The sequence below is a fragment of the Oryctolagus cuniculus genome, chromosome X (genome assembly GCF_051225735.1).
Source record: "Oryctolagus cuniculus isolate XC-2025 breed Fujian yellow rabbit chromosome X, ASM5122573v1, whole genome shotgun sequence".
NCBI lineage: Eukaryota > Metazoa > Chordata > Mammalia > Lagomorpha > Leporidae > Oryctolagus > Oryctolagus cuniculus.
The window spans coordinates 83,686,535-83,708,815 of NC_142888.1; the positions used below are offsets into that span (position 1 = coordinate 83,686,535).

Here is a 22,281-nt window from a genome sequence, read left to right on the forward strand (position 1 = left end):
TTCAGATTGTCACTTACTAGCCATGTGATGTCAGGGAAGCTACTTGTCTCTTTGTCTAAGTTTTCCCATTTATAAAATGAAAATAAGAGGGGCTGGCACTGTGGTGCAGTGGATTAAAGCCTTCACCTGCAGTGCCAGCATCCCATATGGGTTCTGGATGCTGGTTCAAGCCCCCACTGCTCTACTTCTGACCCAGCTCCCTGCTAATGCACCTGGGAAAGCAGTGGATGATGGCCCAAGTGTGTGGGTTCCTGCACCCATGTTTGAAACCCAGAAGAAGCTTCTGACTGTGGCTTCAGATTGACTCAGCTCCAGCCATTGCTGCCATTTGGGGAGTGAACCAGAGGAGGGAAGACCTCTCTCTGTCTCTACTTCTCTCTATAATTCTGTCTTTCAAATAAATAAAATAAATCTTTAAAAGAATGAAAATAAGAGTGTCTACCACATCTGTTCATAGCAGTAATCCAATGAACTAATGCATATAATATGATCAGCCTATAGTGTGGTAGATAGTAAATGTTCCAATGAAAGTTCATGGACTAGCAACCAGGGGGCCCTTGATGAGATGCTGGATCAAAATCTTGGGCCTAGGTTGGGCCTGAGCCAGCAGGGAGAGATAAGTGAGTCTATTATGGAGATTGGAAGGCTTATATGATTTGGGAGTGGGTCATTCAAGTTATAGCACTAGAATTGACATTGGATAGGCTACTTCTGAAACCTAGAAGCATGATAAACCTGTGTATAAATAACAACAGTTCAACAGTCAATTTCTTAATAACGCCCCCATTTCCTAATGGAGGTTTTGTTCACATACAGTCTATATTTAGGCTAGCAAAGGAGAAAGGAAAAGAGGTGGCTTTTCTGTCTTTTCTCCTGAATACTCCCTTTCATGGCTAAAACCAAATTATCTTTGCCAAATCTTGTTTTTCCCCCTGTGACTTGTAAACCTTTCTCTTCTTGCATCTGGACAGAAATCATAAAGAAACTTAGAAGGCCTCCTCCTGTGTACAGACCGGTGGTTTCTCCCGAGTATGCCCCTCCTGAGTGTCTGCAGTTGATGAAGCAGTGCTGGGCTGAGGCTGCAGAACAACGACCAACTTTTGATGAAATATTCAACCAGGTGAGGAGCCTGCAAATTTCATCACTGCCCAGAGGTCATTGTAAAGCCAGCCTACCCGAGGCTACCTCCTTGGATCTTTGTCATATTGTGGAAGAAACCTCTTGGAAGGGGAAAGGGCACACCTCTTAGAGAAGTAAACTGGCAGTGGGTGCTTTGAGGCCTTGGTGCTGGTGTATCGCCAGAGCATCCACCAGGAGCCCAAGGGTTTCTTCTGGTGCCCTTCTGTGTCTGAGCCGCTGCTCTAGGCTCTCCACAATCTGGTCTAACCAATCTTTCAAAGGCAAAATTGAATCACCAGGCATTTGGAAGGATTGGCATGGAGACTGTTAGAAGAGGGATATTATGGAACAGATGGGGCTCCTTGGGGAGCCATGTTTGCTTTGGACACTCCAGGAACATTTTAGGTGACACTGAGCTGTTTGTGGAAGGTTAGGAAAAATATGGCATTTTGGACAGTCTGTTGGAGATGGAAGAAGGTGCAAATGTGGATTAGAAAAGTAGGAGATTCCTTAAGGCTCCCAGGGTATTATTCGAGGCAGTGGGCCATGTGAAAAGTGATAACCCTTATCCTTAATGATACTGAATTTCTGAAGAGGTGGATTCTTTCCCTAGAGTTGTTATTGGAAGGGCAGATGGAAGAAAGGACAGAATGAGCCCCACTAAGGAAGCTGGTGTGCAGTCCCTACGTTGGAGCGTGCCAATTAGAGCGTCAGTGAAATTACAGGATACTGACACTGAGGGTGCTCTCTAGGAGTGCTGTGTCAGCCCTGGCGGAGAGGCTTTTGAGCCTGGCTGGAGTACAGCACTGAGATGCTTTATGAGTGGCAGGTATCTGAGGCGGAAAAGAGAAAGAGTTGAATTGAAAGCCTGCAGGGCCCCACCTATGAAGTCATCCGTGTCCTCAGCTAACAAAGCCTCCATTAGCCTGGCTGGCTTTCTTGAGGACACTTAAACAGGTGTTCAATAGTATGGAAAAGGCAAAGGACCATGAAGGTCAAATTTCTAAAATCTTACCATGAGGCAGAAGCAAAAGCATTCACCCTTGTGTTGATGCTAGAGATGTTATTTCAGAAGGCATCAGAGAAGCCGATGATAGATGGGAGTGCACATCATGAGACTTTGAAACAAGACTGCTGGAGCGATGCTCCCTAAAATGCTTCAGTGGATGTTGAACCTGTCTGATGACAAGGTTAGCCTCTCAACTTCCTGCAATTAATAAAACTTATATGGAGGAGAGTGAACTTGCTTGAGTTAGGCAATGGGGTGTGTATGTGTACCTGAACTGATTACAGAGGTTACCCCTGGTGGACATACAGATATGGATCAAGTTCAGAAGGAAACATGTAGTCTTGGCCTTGGGGTATTGGATGCTAAATGGAGTATGTGTAGCCCAGGTATATAAGAAGATTCACTGGGACAGAGCCCAAGGTATTTGCACAGTAAAACTATCCCCAAGTCTTATTGTTGTGAATACACCATCGATATGCTAATACACAAGCATGGAGAGGCTACCAATCATGATTCTAATGCTATGCCAAGCTCCCAATCTCTGTAGATTGACAAGGTCCCAGTACGATATTGAAATTTGTGACATGTAGCCATCTCTAAAGTATCAGTGCATAGAATGGGACAAGACCAGTTGAATTTCTACATGACCTTGGATGACCTGAAGGGCAGGTGTCAGGGTACACCATTATTCTTGAACCCCATGGTAAGAAATTGGGGATAGATCTTATCATGAAGATCTTCAGCCCTTTCTAAGAGGTCAAGGAACCTCCCACTGTTCAAAGACTAGCACCACAGTAGCATTTGACAATTAGGGGATTTAGTACAAGGGTGAAATAGCACTTTCTGCCCTCTTTCTGCTTACCAAACACACAATTGGCCTGGGCTCAAGACCAAATCCTCTGAAGTGGCTATTATTCATGTGATAGTGTCTGAGAACTGAAGGAGCCTGCCAAGAGTACCTTTGCTCAGACATGAAAGAACCAGAATGTATAGGAAGAACTACTCTAAGGGAAAGGAGTACTGTGAATGGGCCAGAGTGACAATGAGGGGGGGTGGTCACTTTTCGTATTGATTTCTGGGTTCATCTCTCCTGCACTGGCTTTATGGAGGAAAGGATTTGTGATAAGGGGCCATCTCCATCATCTCTGAGTTTGAAGAGTAAGCATTCCTAGGATCCTCTTTCTGTTTTACTTCCAGTTTAAAACTTTCAATAAGGGGAAGAAGACCAATATCATTGATTCTATGCTTCGGATGTTGGAGCAGTATTCTAGCAACTTGGAAGATCTGATCCGAGAGCGGACTGAAGAGCTGGAAATTGAAAAACAGAAAACGGAAAAGCTTCTTACGCAGATGCTACCACCGTATGTGTGAACACCTGAGGGGCATGAATCCTTATAACAGTGTGTTCTGTTAAAAAAAATTACCTCTCAACTAACTGCTCCTTTTCCCTGTCCTGCACCCTCTGTACTCCCAGTGGGGTTGAGTCACACCTTTAAATCAAAGTAGAATTGGAAACCAAGGGAGCAGAGCACACATTCTCATTTTCAACTACCTGTGGCTCATACTGATCATTTAAGTTTTTGGTGCCTCGGTTTTTCTATATGTCACTTCATGACTTTGCCAGGAGGTTGACCAATTAAAAGAAGGCGGTCCTTTGAGCTCCTACAGGAAAAGTGGCAAGGTTGTTTTCTTCAGGTATTTTTCTTAGTTGAAAACCTTATTTGTTGCCACAGTTTCCAACTTTTTCAGAGTATCTAATATGATCTTTGGGGAGAAAATTGGGGAAACTAGTCTCATAGAAAGGCGACTGCCTGAGAACATTCCCCCAGAGTGCTGAAGTTGAAGTATAGTGAGCTTAAAAACAAAAAATAGGGTCCGGCACTGTGGTGTAGTGGTTAAAGCTGCTGCCTGCAGTGCCAGCATCCCATATGGGCACCGGTTCGGGACCCGGCTATTCCACTTCCAATATAGCTCTCTGCTATGGCCTAGGAAAGCAATGGAAGATGGCCCAAGTCCTTGGGCCCCTGCACCCACGTGGGAGACCCAGAATAAGCTCCTGAATCCTGGTTTCAGATCGGCACATCTCTGGCCATTGCTGCCAATTGGGGAGTGAACCAGCAGATGGAAGACCTCTCTCCCTCCCTCTCTCTCCTGCTCGCTCTCTCTCTCTCTTCCTTTCCTCTCTCTGTGTAACTCTGAGTTTCAAATAAATAAGTCTTTAAAAAAATAGAATACAGTATGAAACAGACAGTCCTGGTCTGGGCCTTCATTTTTTGTTTTAAGATTTATTTATTTATTTGAAAGTCAGAGTTACAGAGAGAGAGAAGGAGAGGCAGAGAGAGAGAGGTAGTGGGGAGAGGTCTTCCATACACTGCTTCACTTCCCAATTGGCTGCAACTGCCAGATCTGTGCCGATTTGAAGCCAGGGGCCAGAAGTTTCTTCCAGGTCTCCCACATGGGTGCAGGGGCCCAAGGACTTGGGCCATCTTCCACTGCTTTCCTAGGCCATAGCAGAGAGCTGTATAGGAAGTGGAGCAGCCGGAACTTGAACCGACACCCATATAAGATGCAGGCACTTCAGGCCATGGCATTAACTCACTGCGCCACAGCGCCAGCCCCCATACTGTATTCTAGTACTTGGTGCACTGTAAGCATTCAATGTATATTTGTAGAATAAATGAATGAATGCATGTTTTCATCTAGCTGGCATTTTCTTCCTCACTGTTAACTTGGCAGTGAGTTTTGGCACAATTGTGTTCTAGCAGATGTGTATGACACAGAGGGAGACTTGTGTCTTAGGAATAACTGTGTTTGATTTTTAGATCAGTTGCTGAATCCCTCAAGAAGGGCTGTACAGTTGAACCCGAGGGCTTTGACTTGGTCACCTTGTACTTCAGTGACATTGTGGGCTTTACCACCATCTCAGCCATGAGTGAGCCCATTGAGGTGGTAGATCTTCTGAATGACCTGTATACACTCTTTGATGCAATCATTGGCAGCCATGATGTCTACAAGGTAAGTTAATTATCAACGAAGTGTATTCCTGAGTAAAAGTTTTAGATGAGGCTCCTCTATGTATATTCGAAGATTAAAGGATACAAAGATATAGAATGTTGTTATTTAGGAATAAAATTTAAATAGCACTTCTCTTTCTTTGGTGTCCTGTTGAAAATGCAGTGGCCTGTTAGTTAGAATGCATATAATTTCCCAATTTAACAAAATAAGAGCTTTCAATCCAGCCAGAGATTAATGGACAGATTTCTTTTGAGCTGTTTTCTAGAACTGGGACTAAGAAGAGGTTGAGGCCAAGAGAGTTATTGCCTTTCAGTGGCTGAGTACCAACAACATAGGAAATATCATGCTAGGCCTTGAAAGTGCTGTAGGAGAAGTGCTGGTTGTTTTACCCATAAATGGTGACTGCTGCAGATTTCTTCTTGGTAAAGTTTGTGTAGATCTATGGCATACTATTAAAATTTGGTCTCCTCCTTTAGGTACTATTTTTATACAGGAGAGAACTTAGCATTACAGCAGGGTGCTAATAGACCTGAGGCTCCTTGGGATTGCTACAGGGTAACTGAAAGCCTACTTATGGGTCTGAGGTCTGGGGAAGTGATTCATTGTGAGGCTGCAAGCCCCAGCTTCCACCTTCCCCTGCTCTTCCAGCTTATGAATTTCTGCTCTTTTTGTCCCAGGTTGCAGAAAAAGAGTAGTGAGCAGATGGCTACATTCACTCATTTTGGTGTCATGCTTCCGTCACTCTTGTTTTTTATATGTTGTCTTGTCTCCAGGCAGAAAATGACTGAAAATCTCATAGCTGGGAAGAATATTTCCATGATGTCTGTAACATGGATACTTGTTTTATTGCTGGAGAAAGATGCCCCAGGCATCCCAAAGTTTAGACAGCTACTCTGTCCCCGGAACCAAGGTAGAGCTGGAGAATGAGTAGCTCCATTCATTGGATTCTTCACAGTGCTCTGAAATGTTCCAGCTCTCAAATCACACACAGGGCCCTGTGTTTATCACAGATTAGACAGGCCCTTTCAGGTCAGGTAGAGAGCCTCAGGGCTAGGCCAAACCACCTAAACGGGGCTCAGAAACAGGCATCATACTTGTCAATCAGTTGGAGCTGCCAGCTAATCAAGAAACACACATGGAAACCACGGTGGAGGGAAAACAAAATCCATGGACCCAGACTACCTGTCTTAATTTGTTGAACTCAAGCAGGCTGAAGAGAAAAACAAATCACTGAAAGCTAATTCAGTTGAAACTAAAATCAAAGATGATTCAGCGTGGGCAGTGACACAGCCCCTGGTTTAATCAATCCAACTGATTCTGTTCAGACAATTGTTGATGGTCCTAGAGATAAAGCCATTAACTATTTTGTTTGTAGCAGGGAGCTTGTGGGCTGTTCCCAGTACAGAGCAGGGATATATGAATCCAAAAATGGAATCTAATTTTTCAATCCTATTTATTAAAAACAGCACAGTGCAAAGGAAATAAAAATTGAACCAGCAGTGAATCACTAATCTTGTTTTTATTTTCATTTTCCTTACCTGCAAAATTAGAATCACCTCCCATGGCAGTTGATAACCTGAAATGGAAGTGAGAAGACTACTGCAGAATTATGAAGGTGGTGATTTGTTTTCAATTTCAGTTCTCCTGCCACCACCCTCATCTCAACCAGTCCCCTTTCTATACTTTCCCTTCTCTTCCAGTGCCCCTCTGCTGGTTGATGCAACCCACAATTCCTCCACAGCAGTCTACACACCAAGGCTTAGCATCTCCCATACTGCTTGCTCTTCTAATATTCCCATTCACACCATTAGGGCCTCATGGGGGACTGACTTATCAGAGTTAAAGGGTCAACCACCAGTCTATGACAATGCCAGCCACTGAGTTTTCCCTCCCTTATACCATTTGCATTATAATTCTTTCTTATTCTGTTCAGGTAAGCCATTTGTCTGAGGGTAAGGATCCTTCCCACAAATTACACAGGCTTAGGGAGACCCTGGAAGAAAGCATGTTGAAGTTCAAAATCGTTGCAAAGTTGCAAAGCATCAGTTACTGGCTATGTGGAAAGTCTTGATGAAAGACCTATTGCTGATATCTAAGCTTCTTTCTCTGGAGCTTTATCATAGCCCTAAGTCCTAAGGCTGCTTTTAAGACATATCCATTTGGTGATGATGATGATAGTGGTAGTGGTGGTTAATGATGATGATAATGATAACAGCTTGTACTTAACATGTGTTATCCACCAGGCAGTTTTTAAGTACCTTGACATACACTGCATTATTCAGTCATTAGAAAACCCTATGAGGTAGGTACTGTCATCAGGCCTATTTACAGATGAGGGTAGTGAAATGTAGACAGATTAAGTGACTTATCTAAGGCTACAGAGTTTCTGAATGGTGGATCTGGGATTTTAGCCAAGGCAGTATGACTTCAGAGCTTCATGATCTTAAATATGGTTACATTCTGTGAGTGAGTTCTCCAGGCAAAAATGAACTTTAACTGAATCCAAACTTGTAGCAGCACTGGCACATTTCATAGAAGCCCCTTTAGCTTGCTTATCTTTTGGAGTTAGCTGAAAAACTTCAACTTGTTTTTCATCTCAAAGAGTGAGCACACTTCTGTAGGGAAGATGAGGAACACAGACTTGGCTTTATTGCTAGGTGTTCAGCAGAGCAATTGGGGGAGGGGCAGTACTAGTGCCCCTCAGGGAGGTAGCATTAGGAGAAGAGGAAGTGACCAGTGGGAAAAGACCCAGTTCTCATACCCAATAGGCCTACAAAGCTAACGCCACCTGATTAGTAAGGCAAAGCAGAGGGAACAGACTCTTCTTTGTTAATCCCTTCCCTCTCCCTGCTCATTACCCAAAATCATCTAGAGAAATGCTTGCTGACTACTGAACTTCTTTCTCCGGAGCTGAATCATAACCACAATCCTCAGGCTGGTTTCAAGGCATACCCATTTGGTGATGATGATGATGGTGATGATGATGATGGTGATGATGATGATGGTGATGATGATGAGCATCATAGGCAACTGCTCCTGGGGTGCTCCCCCAGAGTATCCTAGAGACAATCAGTGCCAGGAATCTTCTCCTTTCCTCCCCCTAGGAATTTCTTGGAGCCTGATATTTCTCCAGAGCCAGGTGGCACCTGAAGTAGCAACACTTAGTTCAGAATCTCTGGTTGGGGCCTACTTATGGGTATTTTTTTTATAAAACTCCTTAAGCGACTCTGCTGTACAAGCTGAGACTCTGAATCATGAACAACCTCTCTGCCTTCCTTACTTTCCAAGAAGACTAACCGTCCCCCACTCTGGCCTCTGTCATACTCCTAAAGAAACAAAATACACAAAGAAGTTATTTGCTTGCTAATTCTGTTTCCTCTGATTCCCAGGTAGAGACCATTGGAGATGCCTACATGGTGGCTTCAGGCCTCCCAAAGAGGAATGGTAGTAGGCATGCGGCTGAGATCGCAAACATGTCCCTAGATATCCTGAGCTCCGTGGGCACTTTCAAGATGCGGCACATGCCAGAGGTGCCAGTCCGAATTCGAATGGGCCTGCACTCAGGTAACAAAACCAGTTAAAGTGAGAGAAAATATTCCCATGTGTCTTAAGGAAGACTAAACATGGAAGAAGAACAGGTAGCTCTTCCCTGATTCTTTGTTTCTTTATTTAAAAGTCAGAGTCACACACAGAGAGAAGGAGGGGCAGAGAGAGAGAGAAAGAGAGAGAGGTCTTCAATCCGCTGGTTCACTCCCCAATTGGCCACAATGGCCGGAACTATGCCCATCCAAAGCCAGGACCCAGGAGCTTCTTCTGGGTCTCCCAAACAAGTGCAAGGGCCCAAGGTCCTGGGCCATCTTCTACTGCTTTCCCAGGCCATGGCAGAGAGCTGGATCAGAAGTGAAGCAGCCAGGATTGGAACCAGCACCCATATAGGATGTGGGCGCTGGAGATGGCAGCTTTACCCACTATGCCACAGAGCCAGTCCCTCCCCTGATTCTTGGTAGCTGGGTTACCCAGTTGTCCAAAGCTACAGAGTTCTTTTATGCCTACCTAAGTTTGCTTCTCTTCCCAGCACCTGCACTACCACAGTGGGCAACAGCCCTTGTTGTAAGTACCAAACCCTTTCAGTCTACACTCCTGGTTATGGCCAACATTTCCATGTTCATCCATGCTGCAAGATCAACAGGTGTTATGTTATTCATTTAATCAATTAAAATCCCAACCCCTGAAGTAGTTTTCTCATATTCTTGTCCCATTTTGCTCGAATAGCTTCAAGATATCTTTGTTCATTGCCTCCTTCCCAACTACTTCTTTCTCTTTATTCTGCTCTTCTAGGCTCCTTCTCCCATCCTTAAAAGAATGAATGACATTCACTGGGTCATTTCTTCATTATCTATTTCCTTCTTAGCCCCTTTGCAATCTGATTTTGGTCCTCACCACTTTCCCCAGTCCTTGTCTGCCCTTACCTCTGAGCCACATTTGGCATTTATAAAAATTTTCCCTAAAGCTTTCCTCCCTTTGGTCTTCATGATCAACTCTTCACTCCTATTTGAATGCTGCTTCTCCACTTCATTTACTGGTTCTCTTAGCTCTTCCTGTTCTCTAACATTTCCTGCAAAGCTCTCAGCGTGGTGATCTCTTGCTCTCTGCATGTCCTCACCTTAAATTTGTTTTTCAATCCACTCCAATCTGGCTTTCATTTTTCTACCACCAATAATTTCTCTTGTTTTTATCTGTCTCTTAGATAGTAATATTTCCCAGGGTTATGTCCTGACTCACTGCTTTTCTCCTGCTCCATGCTCTCCTACATGATATAACTCTTGTCTGTGGTTTAACTACACACATATGCTAATAAGCCCCCCCCACCCAGGTTCAGCAGTCTTATCCCTTGAGCTTCAGCAATATATACCTAATTTGTTGCTGATATTTCCACAGGAATGTTTTCACAGGTACATCAGGCTCAACACATCTAAAGGAGAATTATTTTCTTCCCATACAAACTTCCGTCTTTACTGATTTTTTTTTCATTTTTTTGACAGGCAGAGTTAGACAGTGAGAGAGAGAGACAGAGAGAAAGGTCTTCCTTTGCCGTTGGTTCACCCCCCAAGTGGCTGCTACGGCCGGCGCGCTGCACTGATCCGAAGCCAGGAGCCAGGTGCTTCCTCCTGGTCTCCCATGCGGGTGCCGGGCCCAAGGACCTGGGCCATCCTTCACTGCTGTGGCCCACAGCAGAGAGCTGGACTGGAAGAGGAGCAGCCGGGACAGAATCCGGTGCCCCAACTGGGACTAGAACCCGGTGTGCCGGCGCCGCAGGTGGAGGATTAGCCTAGTGAGCTGCAGCGCCAGCCTTTACTAATATTTATAGTGTATTTCAGTTGGTGGTATTTGTCATTGACTCAGATACTCTAGTTGGTCTTGAGAGAAATCAGTTGGTCTTGAGAGTCATTCTCTTTGACTCCTCCTTCACATTCACCTTCAACATTCAACCAATAACTAAACCCTTGGACATTATGCTTTCAATATTTGTTAAGTGTGTCTTGTCTCATCCATGCTAGTCTAGGTCACAAGAATCTCTTGCCCAATCACTGTAGTAGCATCTTCTTGCTTCCATTCTTGCCTCTTTCCATCCATCCTTGTCATGGTCATCAGCATAATCTGTGTTTTTCTGATTAGCCTCCCCTTAGCCTTTAGATTTCAAGTTTGTTGCCAGCAAAAACCATATCTTGTTCATGTTTGTACCTTAAGTGCTTAGCACATAGCGCATAGGTGTTCAAGATTTTTCTTTTAAAAATGAGTGACTGTCTCATTTGTGCTCCAGTTTCACATCTTCAATTCCCTTCGGTACTCCTCTGCTTGGATGATTCACCATTTATTTTAAATTTACCATACTTAAAATTTTAAGTAATCTTTTTTCATAAAGCAGCAAAAACTCATAAGCTTTTTTTTTTTTACAGGCAGAGTGGACAGTGAGAGAGAGACAGACAGAAAGGTCTTCCCCTTGCCGTTCGTTCACCCTCCAATGGCCACCACGGCTGGCGCGCTGCGGCCGGTGACCGCGCTGATCCAATGGCAGGAGCCAGGTGCTTCTCCTGGTCTCCCATGGGGTGCAGGGCCCAAGGACCTGGGCCATCCTCCACTGCACTCCCAGGCCACAGAAGAGAGCTGGCCTGGAAGAGGGGCAACCAGGACAGAATCCAGCGCCCCGACGGGGACTAGAACCTGGTGTGCCAGCGCCGCAAGGTGGAGGATTAGCCTAGTGAGCCGCGGCGCCGGCCAGCTCATAAGCTTTTGACACGTTTTTTATGGTCAGCAATCAGGCAGGCAACAAGACTGTTGGTTCTCCTTTCATAACGTCCTTTATCACCCCTTTTTTGGCCACCCACTTCCCATCATCTCCTTCCCAGTGCCTTGTGATCGCTATAACAGCCATATAACAAATTTCCTAAGTTTTACCTTTAGCTCTTTCAATGCATTCTGCACACTGATCTGAGGAGAGGGGCAAAAGGGAAGCTGATTCTCAATGTGTAACTTCCCTGCTCCAAATTCTCTGATGGTTTGGGATCCTCCGTCATGTACTTACTACCCACTTAATCCAACCTTATTTCCAGTTTCTCCTCAGCTACTGAACTAGATGGACTGTTTTTTCTAAGAGTTTCCTAAGCTCCCATTCTTAGTCCCAACCACAGCCCTTTGACTTGTGTCTCTTTTCACCTATTGAAATTCTGCCTACCCATCAAGACCCAAATCAAATCTTACTTTCTTCATTGGTTCCTTCTTGACTGAATCAGGTCTTAATAAGTACCTCCCCCTATTTTCTAAACTATTATATGTACTGTTTATCTGGCATTTTCTTGGGTTGTTGCTTAATTGTTTCCCATTAGCAATCTCTTCAATCAGGCTATAAAATTCTGGAGAACTGAAACTATGTGTTACATTTCTTTTGTTCCCCTTGGAGCCTAGCTCTGTGTTCACTGAATACTTCTTAATGAGCCAGAAGTGAATTAAAATGAGAAATGTAATTTTTTCATTTATTATTTATTTTACTGTAATAATAGATACATTTTTGAAGCAAAGAAGTTTATTATGTTATTTAATGTAAGGAACTGTAAAAAGGATACTTCTGAAAAATTTTAAAGAATAGAGATAGCAGAGACCAAAAAGACAAAGGCTGGGAATTTTCTAGATACACTTGAACAGATTTTTCAGTATGATTGTTGATTTTTTAAAATTGCTCTTAATATCCACAGTTTGGGAGACAAACTTATGAGGTCTTTCCTCCCAACCCTAAGGCACAAAAAGGAGTCATCTTTTTCCTTGCACCAAACATGAATCTCAAGTCTCTGTCTAGGCTTTTCTGCTTTGGGTTTGAGGCTTCTTGGTCCCTGTTGACAGATATAAGCATTTTGGATGTAACTGTTACTTGGAACAAAGGTATAAATCAGAAAGGTAGTCATGTCTGTATCATGTAAACTTGGTTTTGTGTAAGGCAAAGAGTTCATTACTTGTTATGAATCTCCATTCAGATTCCCAGAGCTATTTGATGATAACTCTTATTCTTTGGCAAAGCTACATTCCTTCCCTTTGAAGTGCTCTTCTATTAGCATTGGGTGCATATCTGCTAAGTGTAATTCAAACCCTCTGCTACCCTGTAGGGCCAGTTGTCGCTGGAGTGGTGGGCCTTACCATGCCCAGATACTGTTTGTTTGGAGACACTGTGAACACAGCTTCTCGGATGGAATCAACAGGGTTACGTGAGTACCTAGAGAGGAATGGATGGCTAGTACTGTCCTACTCTGGGGAAAGTGCTTTGTTCTTAAGATGGGGAAGGGAGCAGGGTCCTTGATATTTATATATTTTAAAGAAAAACAAAAGATAATTTGAGAAGATTAAGACTTACCACACTTTCTCCTGGCCTTTAATGGTAAACCAGTAGGGGGTGATGTTGGACTGAACATGTACCTTTCATGTTATAGAAAGGAAGCTGTAGCTAAGTGACACTGAAGCACCCTGTCAATTTAATCAGAACAACTTAAAAAATCTTTTGGATAAAGGAAAAAAAATGACTAGCATGGTGGGTGTTGGCGATTCATGTTGAGAAAGGAAGTAGATAAGAAACTGACATTTTCAGGTTTCTGACTAGTTTGTGGAGACATACTCATGACAACTGCTTCCCAACTAGCTGCTGTTTGCCACTGTAGTCCTCATTTTGAACTAGTTAGGACCCCATGAGTTCTGGTTTTATCAAATAACCTTCCAGAATTTAACTAGCAATAGTCCTCCATTCTAAGGAGCTTGGAATTCTGAAATAATTAATTCCAACTTGCCTGTATATAAAACTCTTAGCTTTTTTTAGAACAGACATGGTACCAAAGATTCCATTTTTCCCCTCCCATTTGAGAAGGAAACACTATAAAACATCATGCCATTTGTTTGTTGCTGGCAAGATGCTGGCTCAACCCTTTCTTGCATATTTACTGCCATTACTGAGGCTATGTCAGAATCATAGTTTCTCTTCTGCCTATAGTACAGTTGAACAAAAAACACTTTTTGTCATGCTGTTATAGAAAGATCATAGAGAATAACATTAAATTCTATATATTGTTCTCAAGGATTTTTTTAAGTAAGAAGAAACTACTTAAGTCTTAGCCCCAGTTCTGGCAGCTGCTAGACAATACAAGTTCTTGGCAAACTTACTCAAACTTATGGCAACATACTCAAAGTAGTCCCTGATGATATGGTGGCCTATATCACAGTGGGTGGTGCCCTGTCTGACCCCACTCTCCATCACTCATGGGCAGAAACAGGCTTACACAATGGGTCTAGTCTTAGTCAATCTAGCCTGTTCAGCCATGATTAAGGAGGTAGCACGGAACTCAGAAGCTGTTGTCAGAATAAATTTTCTGACATCTGGGAAAGTCTTCAAACTCCACAGATATGGCAAAGGCTATGGAAGGAGTCGTCCAGGAACTCTGTGTGAATATGACTTTGCATATGACTTTGCTCTAGAAGTGCGACCTGAGCTGAAGTGAAATTGATCATGGAAACACAATGCAGATTTGGCACAGTACTCTAGACTGATGTAAGCTTGTAGAAAGCTGAAGTCATATTCTGGTCTGTACCAGGGAAAACACTACATATTTCACATTGGAAACACAGTTGAGAGCAAAAATTGCATTTGGAGATTTAGGCAGCACCTTGTCCACTGATCAGGTAGGAGGAAGAAAATGGAGTGAGTCACTCACAGCAGGTGTTTATTAAGTACCGACTGTGCAAGAAAGGTATTGTGAGAGATGCAAAGAAGCATATACACAGGATCTTTTCAATAAAGGAACTGGTTAGTGTGCTTTTCTACAAACTAATTACTCTGATCCAATTATGACATTAACTGCCACAACTGATTGAAGATCTGTAAAGAGGAAGCATCTAACCTCATGTTGGCTATGAGACCAGGACAGGTCTGTTAATAAAATAAAGTTCACTGCTATGTCCTTTGAGCCCAGGTGAATCAGCTGATATTCTGGAATGGAAGCAACTAGGGATACAGCCCTGGAGTGGTCCTCCTCAACCACAGTGCTGAATGGTGGTTGGAATCGCCTATTTCTCTTTTGTACTCTGTGATCTCCATCACCAGGAGTACTCTAATGAAGGGCTCCCTGAAAACCAGACCCCAGAGGGATGGAACACATAGGGTTAGCTAAGGATACTATAACCATACGTGTGAGTTTTAGGAACAGGAAAACCGTATTTGAGCAGAAACTTTGGGTGATCCTGAGTTAGTGAGGAAGACACAGACAAGAGCACTGAGCTGTCAAGGGAAGGAAACTCATTGTGAGGACACATTGCAGAAATTTCTTGCTTTTCTTTTCAGCTGTGTCTTTCTACTCAGACTGTTGTCAGCTTCTAAAAGAATGATTTTTCTCCAGTGTGTGTGTGTGAGAACACGTTTTGAACTTTTTATTTAAGATTCAGCCTCAGCAGGGTCTCATTTTATAGGCTGACAGTCTTCAGGAAGATCAAGGATCTTCCCTCAGTAAACAAGTAATTATTATTCAACAAAGCATTACATTTAGGTTCTAAACTTATTTTTCAAGTGGTAATTCCTCATGTAAAGATCTTAACCCAGGTAGGGGTCATTGGTTGGAAAACAGTACTTTCATGTGTATGTACAGTAGAGCACCCACCCAAAGGACAACTAAGAATGTTCAGTCTCCCTAAAATGTGAGGCAGTGGAAATTTTGGGATGTTTCCCGTGGATGTTCTGTTTTAAGTACAACAATATTGAGAGATTATTGTAAAGATGCATGTGGAAAAGACACTCTCTTGTCTCTTAAGTAGGATCATAGAAAGATTAGGAGTTCAGCTCTAGGAGCAGTAGTCTGTGAGAGAAGCAGCTAAGGCCAAACTTCTCGCAGAGGAGGTCATGTTTCAGTTGAGAGCACAGAGGTGCTTGCTGGCTTCTCCATCTCAACTTTCAAGTTAAATGAACACCTTTCTATTGCATGGCCTTTCACCTGAGATAGTGTGTAGGAGGCTTATAGGTACTACAGCTAACCCTTTATTTGAGCCCTGTGAAGAAGGCCATCACTCTCCCCCTTCCTGTGAAATGCCAACTAAAGCTCTCTCTCTCAGGACTTGGCCTAAGGTTTAATTCATTTAGAAGTAATTACTTTATTGTATTCATCATTTCTAATTCATTTGACCAATGAAAGTTGAGTCAAAGTTGTGTCTTCCCTTCTTTTACAGCTTATCGCATTCACGTCAGTCTCAGCACTGTTACAATTCTTCGAACTCTGAGTGAGGGCTATGAAGTGGAACTTCGAGGAAGGACAGAGCTCAAGGTATAATGTTCTTTTGTCTTTTGAACCAAACCGCTTAGACACGCCTGCTTCTGGAGAGGTCATGGTCTGATGACAGAGTTTACCTGGGTGTCTGAGACTCAGAGCTATAATTTATACAGAATCCCCAACCTTGTTTGGGGTTCTCAAAAGAGTGTCCCATTTTTCCTCAATTGTCTTCCCTTCAGCACATGGCTTCTGAGGGAGGAGGGGAAGGTAGTTGAACTTCCTTCTGCATTTCTCAGACTGTGACTTGTGCCTTTCTCTTATTAGAGAACTGACTAGCATTTGATTTCCAATGAGATACACTATTCTTTATATTTTATAATTGCCATTTTACTTATGCTTTGGTAGTTAATGCTGGTCAATAAGCCACCATGTTGGTGAGTTTGAATTTTCAGTTTGCCTGCTCAGTGCCCACTCTTTAAAATGTTACACTAACCCCAGACATGCTTAATGTCTTTCCCCAAGGACCAGGATGAAAAAAGTCAGTTTATATGAAGGCAAACATTCTGTAGCACCTTTCCTGTCTGTTAGGCTATCAGTTGAACTGGTGTTCAGGATTACAATAGCTTTCCTTTTTTTTTTTTTTTTTTTTGCCATATCTGCTGGATTCTCTCATCTCCTTCTGGGTGATCCCAAGACCATTGGCTGAACTTGTTGTAAGAGACTTCAGGCATCTTGATAATTATACTTCTTTATTTCAGATGAAGAACCAGGGTCCAGAGAGGAGAAATAGTCACACAGTCAGTCAACAACAGAATTGGGTCAAAATTCAGAAAGTCTTACTTACTGCTTAGTGCCCTTTCCATGACACCATGCTGTGCGAAGATGATTTTCTCAAGATTAGTCTTGAGCAAAGCAGAAGCAGAGCACTAAGTGATGCACAATTAGGCTCTGGTATTGGCATGCCTTCTCTAAATGGTGGTCATTTATATGTAACTAGATTTTAGAAGTTAAATGTTGGAAGGCCTGACTCTAGTTGATGACTTCCTTTTCTGGCTCTTCCTAGTTAGCCCCTTACAATAGATCCTTGATATCTTCTTGCAGGTAGACTGAGTTCTTCCAAAGGACAGAGGCTCCTTTCCCGCCTCTGCACAGGACTCGAACAGTGAGTTGGTAGAGGCGGGGATATTCCTTGGACAGTGACTCAAATGCCCAGGACTTCTGTGCTGCTTTCATACATACATTCCGTCATTTCTCAGCGGAGGCGGATCATGGCAGCTTGGTTTCCTGAAGCACTTCCCTCTATTGCTTGCCACGGAAAATTTGCTTAAAAGTCAAAACACCAAAGAGGTGCCACTTGCAAAACTGAACAATTAAAAATGTGCTCCCAACCCTCCGTGATTTTTATTGTCCCACAAATTCAAATCAGGAACACTTGCATCTTAGGGTGTTTCACATACAAAGCAAGTCAAACTTCAAAAGGGCCCTTTGCAACTTCACAATTCCAAAACCCCAGCACAGGGAATTCGAGGACATGCTGCACTCAGTTTGCGGAAGAGCCTTTGGCTAATGCCACACTGGGCTGTGGTTATTGGGGGTGGTACAGGCTTTGTTGAGAAGAGAAACTGACAAGGAGATACTAAGGGGGCTCTGAAGGAAAGGGAGGCCCAATGAGAAACAGGAAGAGGGGAAGCATGTAAAACCATAAGAAAGGAAGTAGGAGTGGAGATTGTCTCTGTACCTTCTACCTCCTCACCAGGGAGGTATTGCCTGATACACAGTAGGGGCGCTGGTGGACAGAAAGTTCCTAATCTGCTGTGGACATGCTATATATCCTCATTCTGACCACATCAGCAGCACACTTCAGAAATTGTGATTCAATATCCCCATGCTTCAGCCACTCCGGGATGCTGGAAGCAATAGTTGCTTCAACACATGGGGTCGACAGGCTACATTTGATGGCCAGCAATGTGGGAGTTCAGAGTTGATGCCTAGAAAGATCCTTTGTTTCTGGCTGGATGATGCTTTATATTCCTCCATTAAAGCCTCTTTCTTGGGCTCAAGTTTGGCAGCCAGTAACATCTCATCTTCTGCTTAACCCAACCTTGGCCTTTCCTGTGTCACTGCCCACTGCAACCCTCTTTTGTATTGTGCAGATAGCAAATTACCGATGTCTAACTGACCAATTCTGCTTCTTTTTAAAAATTTGTCTCCTGATGGGCTAGTGATGTATTATTTTATTATTTGACATCATGTTTCAATGTTTTCCTGACAAGTTTGGAACCCCTTGCTGAGATTTTGTAGTTGCCTACACTCAGTTTTATCAAATGGTTATTCTTACCCAGTTTTTGTCATGACCAACACAGACATTTTCTGGCCTTATCTCTGATTTCTAGGGCTAAATTGTATTTGGTTGCAGGTCCTTAAGCATTGGTACTGCTTTATTTATTTATTTATTGGTACTGTTTTATTTATTCTCCTTCCCTCAATCTCTTTCACCCCTGCTTATACCCCTAACACACACACACACACACACACACACACACACACACCAGCAATTGAGCTAAGAAATAATAAAGTTATATTAACAGATTCACGGAGGTCAGAAAGTTTGGTCTGTAATTCTTGCCCCACCAATAATTCAATGTGTGACACTAGACAAGTAGCTTCATCCTCTCTGTACTTCCATTTATTTGTCCACCTAGAGGACTCCTCTGACCTGTGGTTATCTGGAAACTCATTAATCTCATAATTGTTAAAATTCCCAGTCATTTCATTTTTGGCCTCCAGACCTGTCCCTTGATTCCAGTGTGTTGGAGAGGCTTCCTGGTGTGGAAGAAAAATAATTTAAATTTTTGAGTCCTATACTTGGGTTCAAGTCCCAGCTATGCCTGCTTATTGACAAATAATTTAATCCCCATGAACCTTGGTGTCCTCACATGCAGAATGACATTAATAATATAATTACCTTCCAAGATTTTTGCAAGGATTAAATAAGACAAGAGATGTCAAAGTATTTGAAAAGTGCCATGCTACTATTTGGGGGAACTCTGGGATGGCTTAGGAATTCATATTGAGTCAAAGAGTTTGCTTAAGATTTTAATTGTTGCCATCCATGTATCCCCTCTGTGCCTCCCAAAGCAGAACTGTGGAAGTGGGGAGGGTTGACAGAGAGTTAGGATGCTGAGAATTCTTCTGGATGGGCTCCAAACCCTCAAAGAGCCCTGGAGCTCCCCTGCATACTCTGATCTGGAAGCTCCTCTGAGCCCCATAATGCTGCCATTCTCTTTTGCAACCATGAGTTTTGACATCCCAGTGTGTCCCAGGACCCGCCCAAATCTCTGGACAATCCTGGCATCCACAAAACTGCCTTAAAAATTGGCAAGCTGTCCTGATGGCTTACAGATCTTCAGACAAACCGTCCTATATGGTTGGGGCTGGGGGGATATCTTCAATCTGCACTCTAACAGTACAAAGGGACTTCAAAAATTCATGGAAAATGAAACATGGTGTAAAAATTTTTGAAATCCATGCATACATTTTTTGCAATATGCATTTCCATGAACTTTTTGAACATTCTTTGTAGGCATGAATTTCAATTTTTTTTTTGCCCCCTAAATAAACTTATCATTTTATTTCTTTTCAACAACTTTTTGATGTACTCCCAAGTTTAGCCAGAATGATGCTTTCAGTATTCCAAGTACTCAAGTGTTTAGAGTTTTGGTTATTGGAGCAGTCTGATTATTTACTGAACAACTGTCTACAGAGACACTTCACCAGGTATCATAAGGAAAGAGTGAGCTTTGGAGGCAGAGGAGTTGGCTTAATGTGTTTAGAATCCAAGAAGTGGCCTTAGAGTTGTTTTTATTTAACTATACTGTGAACTCCTTAAAGACAGAGCTGTCTCTGTATTCCCAGTCCTGGAACAGGAAGGGTAAGGTAAATGCAAAAATGACTGATGGGATATATTTTCAATTTGTTCACCTCAAGCAATTGCTTTAGAGTGAAGTTCTTGCTAGTTAACAGAGATGAGCTATGGTGGTATTTTCTTTCTACACATCTCATAGAGGACTTGTTCACAGCCCTTAATTGCATATTTGCAAAATGCCTTGAGATTCTCCAATTAAATGTGCTAATTATTGTTATCATTACTATTGAGGGATGAATGGATGTGTTGTAAAATAGAAAGCAGTGGATTTGATATTTAAAGTGGGAACCCTGACTGGAGTCTCCAAGTTAAACAATTTAGACCTGTTCCAAATGAGAGCTGCTGAGAGTGAGACCATCTTTCAGATTAATGAATTGTAAACACATCCTGTTACTTTTCTCAGCCTGAGTAAACACATTTTTTTTTCCTTATGGATTGGAGGAAATGAGAAGAGAGTCCAAAGAGAATTGAAAGGAGAAAAACACACTGGGAGGTATACTAGAACGAAGGGAGGACAGAAAAAAGGCAGAAAATTTGGCTCCTGTGAGGTCATCACTCAGGCTCTGGGGTGACCAGTTTGAATTTACACTCCCCTTATATTATTAGAGACATGGTTCTTGATAAGCAAATAACTGGGATGCAGGTGGGGGGCTTCCTTGGAGTCTCACCCTACCGGTAAGAATCCCTTAGTAGGATAAAAGAATTTATACAGCAGAAATATGGACCTTTCAAAGCATCCAGGAATCCCTGAGCTTCAAAACAAAGTCTTGCAGCCTGTTTTCCATTTCCATTCTTTTGGGGGGTTTTGAAAGAACATTGGATGCGGAGAGTGGAGGAGTCAGAATCTCTATGTATATACTCCAGATAGAACACACAATGGCTTGCCTAATGCCGAGGAACCAGGGTAAAAATGACAAACAAATCCTCAATTGAGAATCCAGATGCTTGGTTGCTATGAAGCCAAACATCCACACATTCCCAAAGAGGGAGCTATAGATAAAGCGTCTGGATGACAGCTTGATATGGTTTACCCTTTTCATCTGTTTGCTCTTGTAGCCTGTGGAACTTTCCTGAGGCTCAGGTAACCTGTGATAAAGAAGTCCTGTAGGGGCCCGGGCTGGGGCGTAGCAGGTAAGGCCGCCACCTGCAGTGCCGTCATCCCATATGGGCGCTGGTTCGAGTCCTGACTGCTCCACTTCCGACCCAGCTCTCTGCTATGGGCCTGGGAAAGCAGTAGAAGATGGCCCAAGTCCTTGGGCCCCTGCACTCATGTGGGAGACCTGGAAGAAACTCCTGGCTCCTGGCTTCAGATCATTGTAGCTCCAGCTGTTGCAGCCAATTGGAGAGTGAACCAGCAGATGGAAGATCTCTCTCTCTCTTCTCTCTCTCTCTCTCTCTCTCCCCTTCTCTCTCTGTGTAACTCTGACTTTCAAATAAATAAATAAATCTTAAAAAAGAGAGCCAAACTGAATGCTTGTACCCTATTGAACAGAAGGACTTCTTTAAGAAAATTAGTTATAGCATCATTAAGATTTCCCAAATTTTCTATAATAGGGCAAAGGCACAGAGGAAACCTTTTGGCTGGTTGGAAAAAAAGGCTTCAACAAGCCCCTTCCCAAGCCCCCACCAGTAGGCAAAGATGGGTAAGTTGAGTTCACAGTTAATCTGAGTCTCCCAATGCCTCAGTGTGCCACATCTCTTTAATACCTGTTTTGATGTCTTCCCTGCCCCTCAGGCAAGTGGGCCATGGCCTGCAACCAGCAGAGATCGCAGCCTTCCAAAGAAGAAAGGCAGAAAGGCAGTTGGTGAAAAACAAGCCATAAGGTAATGGCCAACAGGAAAACAGAGCATGGGAACTTGCCAGATTTTCAAAGCTGGGGCTCCCTTTGGCATGTGTGCCATTCACAGCCTACACTCTGTTGGCAGCATATGATGGAGCTGGTGAATTTCCAAGTTCCACTGAGTTGGGCAAAAACCTTGTTGGGAGGCGTGTTGCAGAAGCTGAACTGCACCTGAGGGAGGCTGGCTGCCCTGGCCTGAGAGAGACCCTTGCCTCCTGCACTGATAACACATTTGAATGCTAACAAAGCTGGCCTTGCTATCCAGTTATCAGGCAGGTGCACCTGTCTCTCTCATTGTCATGCACCTGGGCCACATGGTAAACTACCTCAGGTCTTCAGTGACTCATACGTAACTAGGCAACACAGCAATATTGTGGCTACCTCCTTTTCCTGGGATCTATTGGCAATACAATTTTGAGGGGTGATGCTTTTGTCCTTTCCTCTGGAGGCACTACCTGATCCCTTTAAAGTTGGCATTGACAAAATAAGACTGGGTACTGCTCGACTTTCTGGCTAGGATCCAGGACAATTTTCTCTGTTCCTTCTCCCATACAAGAGCAGCGACAACCTAATGATCAAGAATGC

At 43.2% G+C, this 22,281-nt stretch overlaps 1 protein-coding gene across 1 annotated transcript in view; it reads left to right on the forward strand.

Moving 5' to 3' along the window:
* The window catches only part of GUCY2F (guanylate cyclase 2F, retinal), a 119,477-nt gene extending 97,799 nt beyond the window's left edge, over positions 1-21,678 (forward strand). Inside the window, exons 11-18 of the mRNA XM_017349714.4 lie at positions 972-1,120; positions 3,326-3,489; positions 4,951-5,143; positions 8,533-8,707; positions 12,799-12,897; positions 15,890-15,984; positions 21,410-21,498; positions 21,591-21,678. Of these exons, the coding sequence (XP_017205203.3) occupies positions 972-1,120; positions 3,326-3,489; positions 4,951-5,143; positions 8,533-8,707; positions 12,799-12,897; positions 15,890-15,984; positions 21,410-21,498; positions 21,591-21,678 (1,052 nt within the window). The remainder of the gene's footprint in view (positions 1-971; positions 1,121-3,325; positions 3,490-4,950; positions 5,144-8,532; positions 8,708-12,798; positions 12,898-15,889; positions 15,985-21,409; positions 21,499-21,590) is intronic.
* Positions 21,679-22,281: the final 603 nt, after the last annotated feature.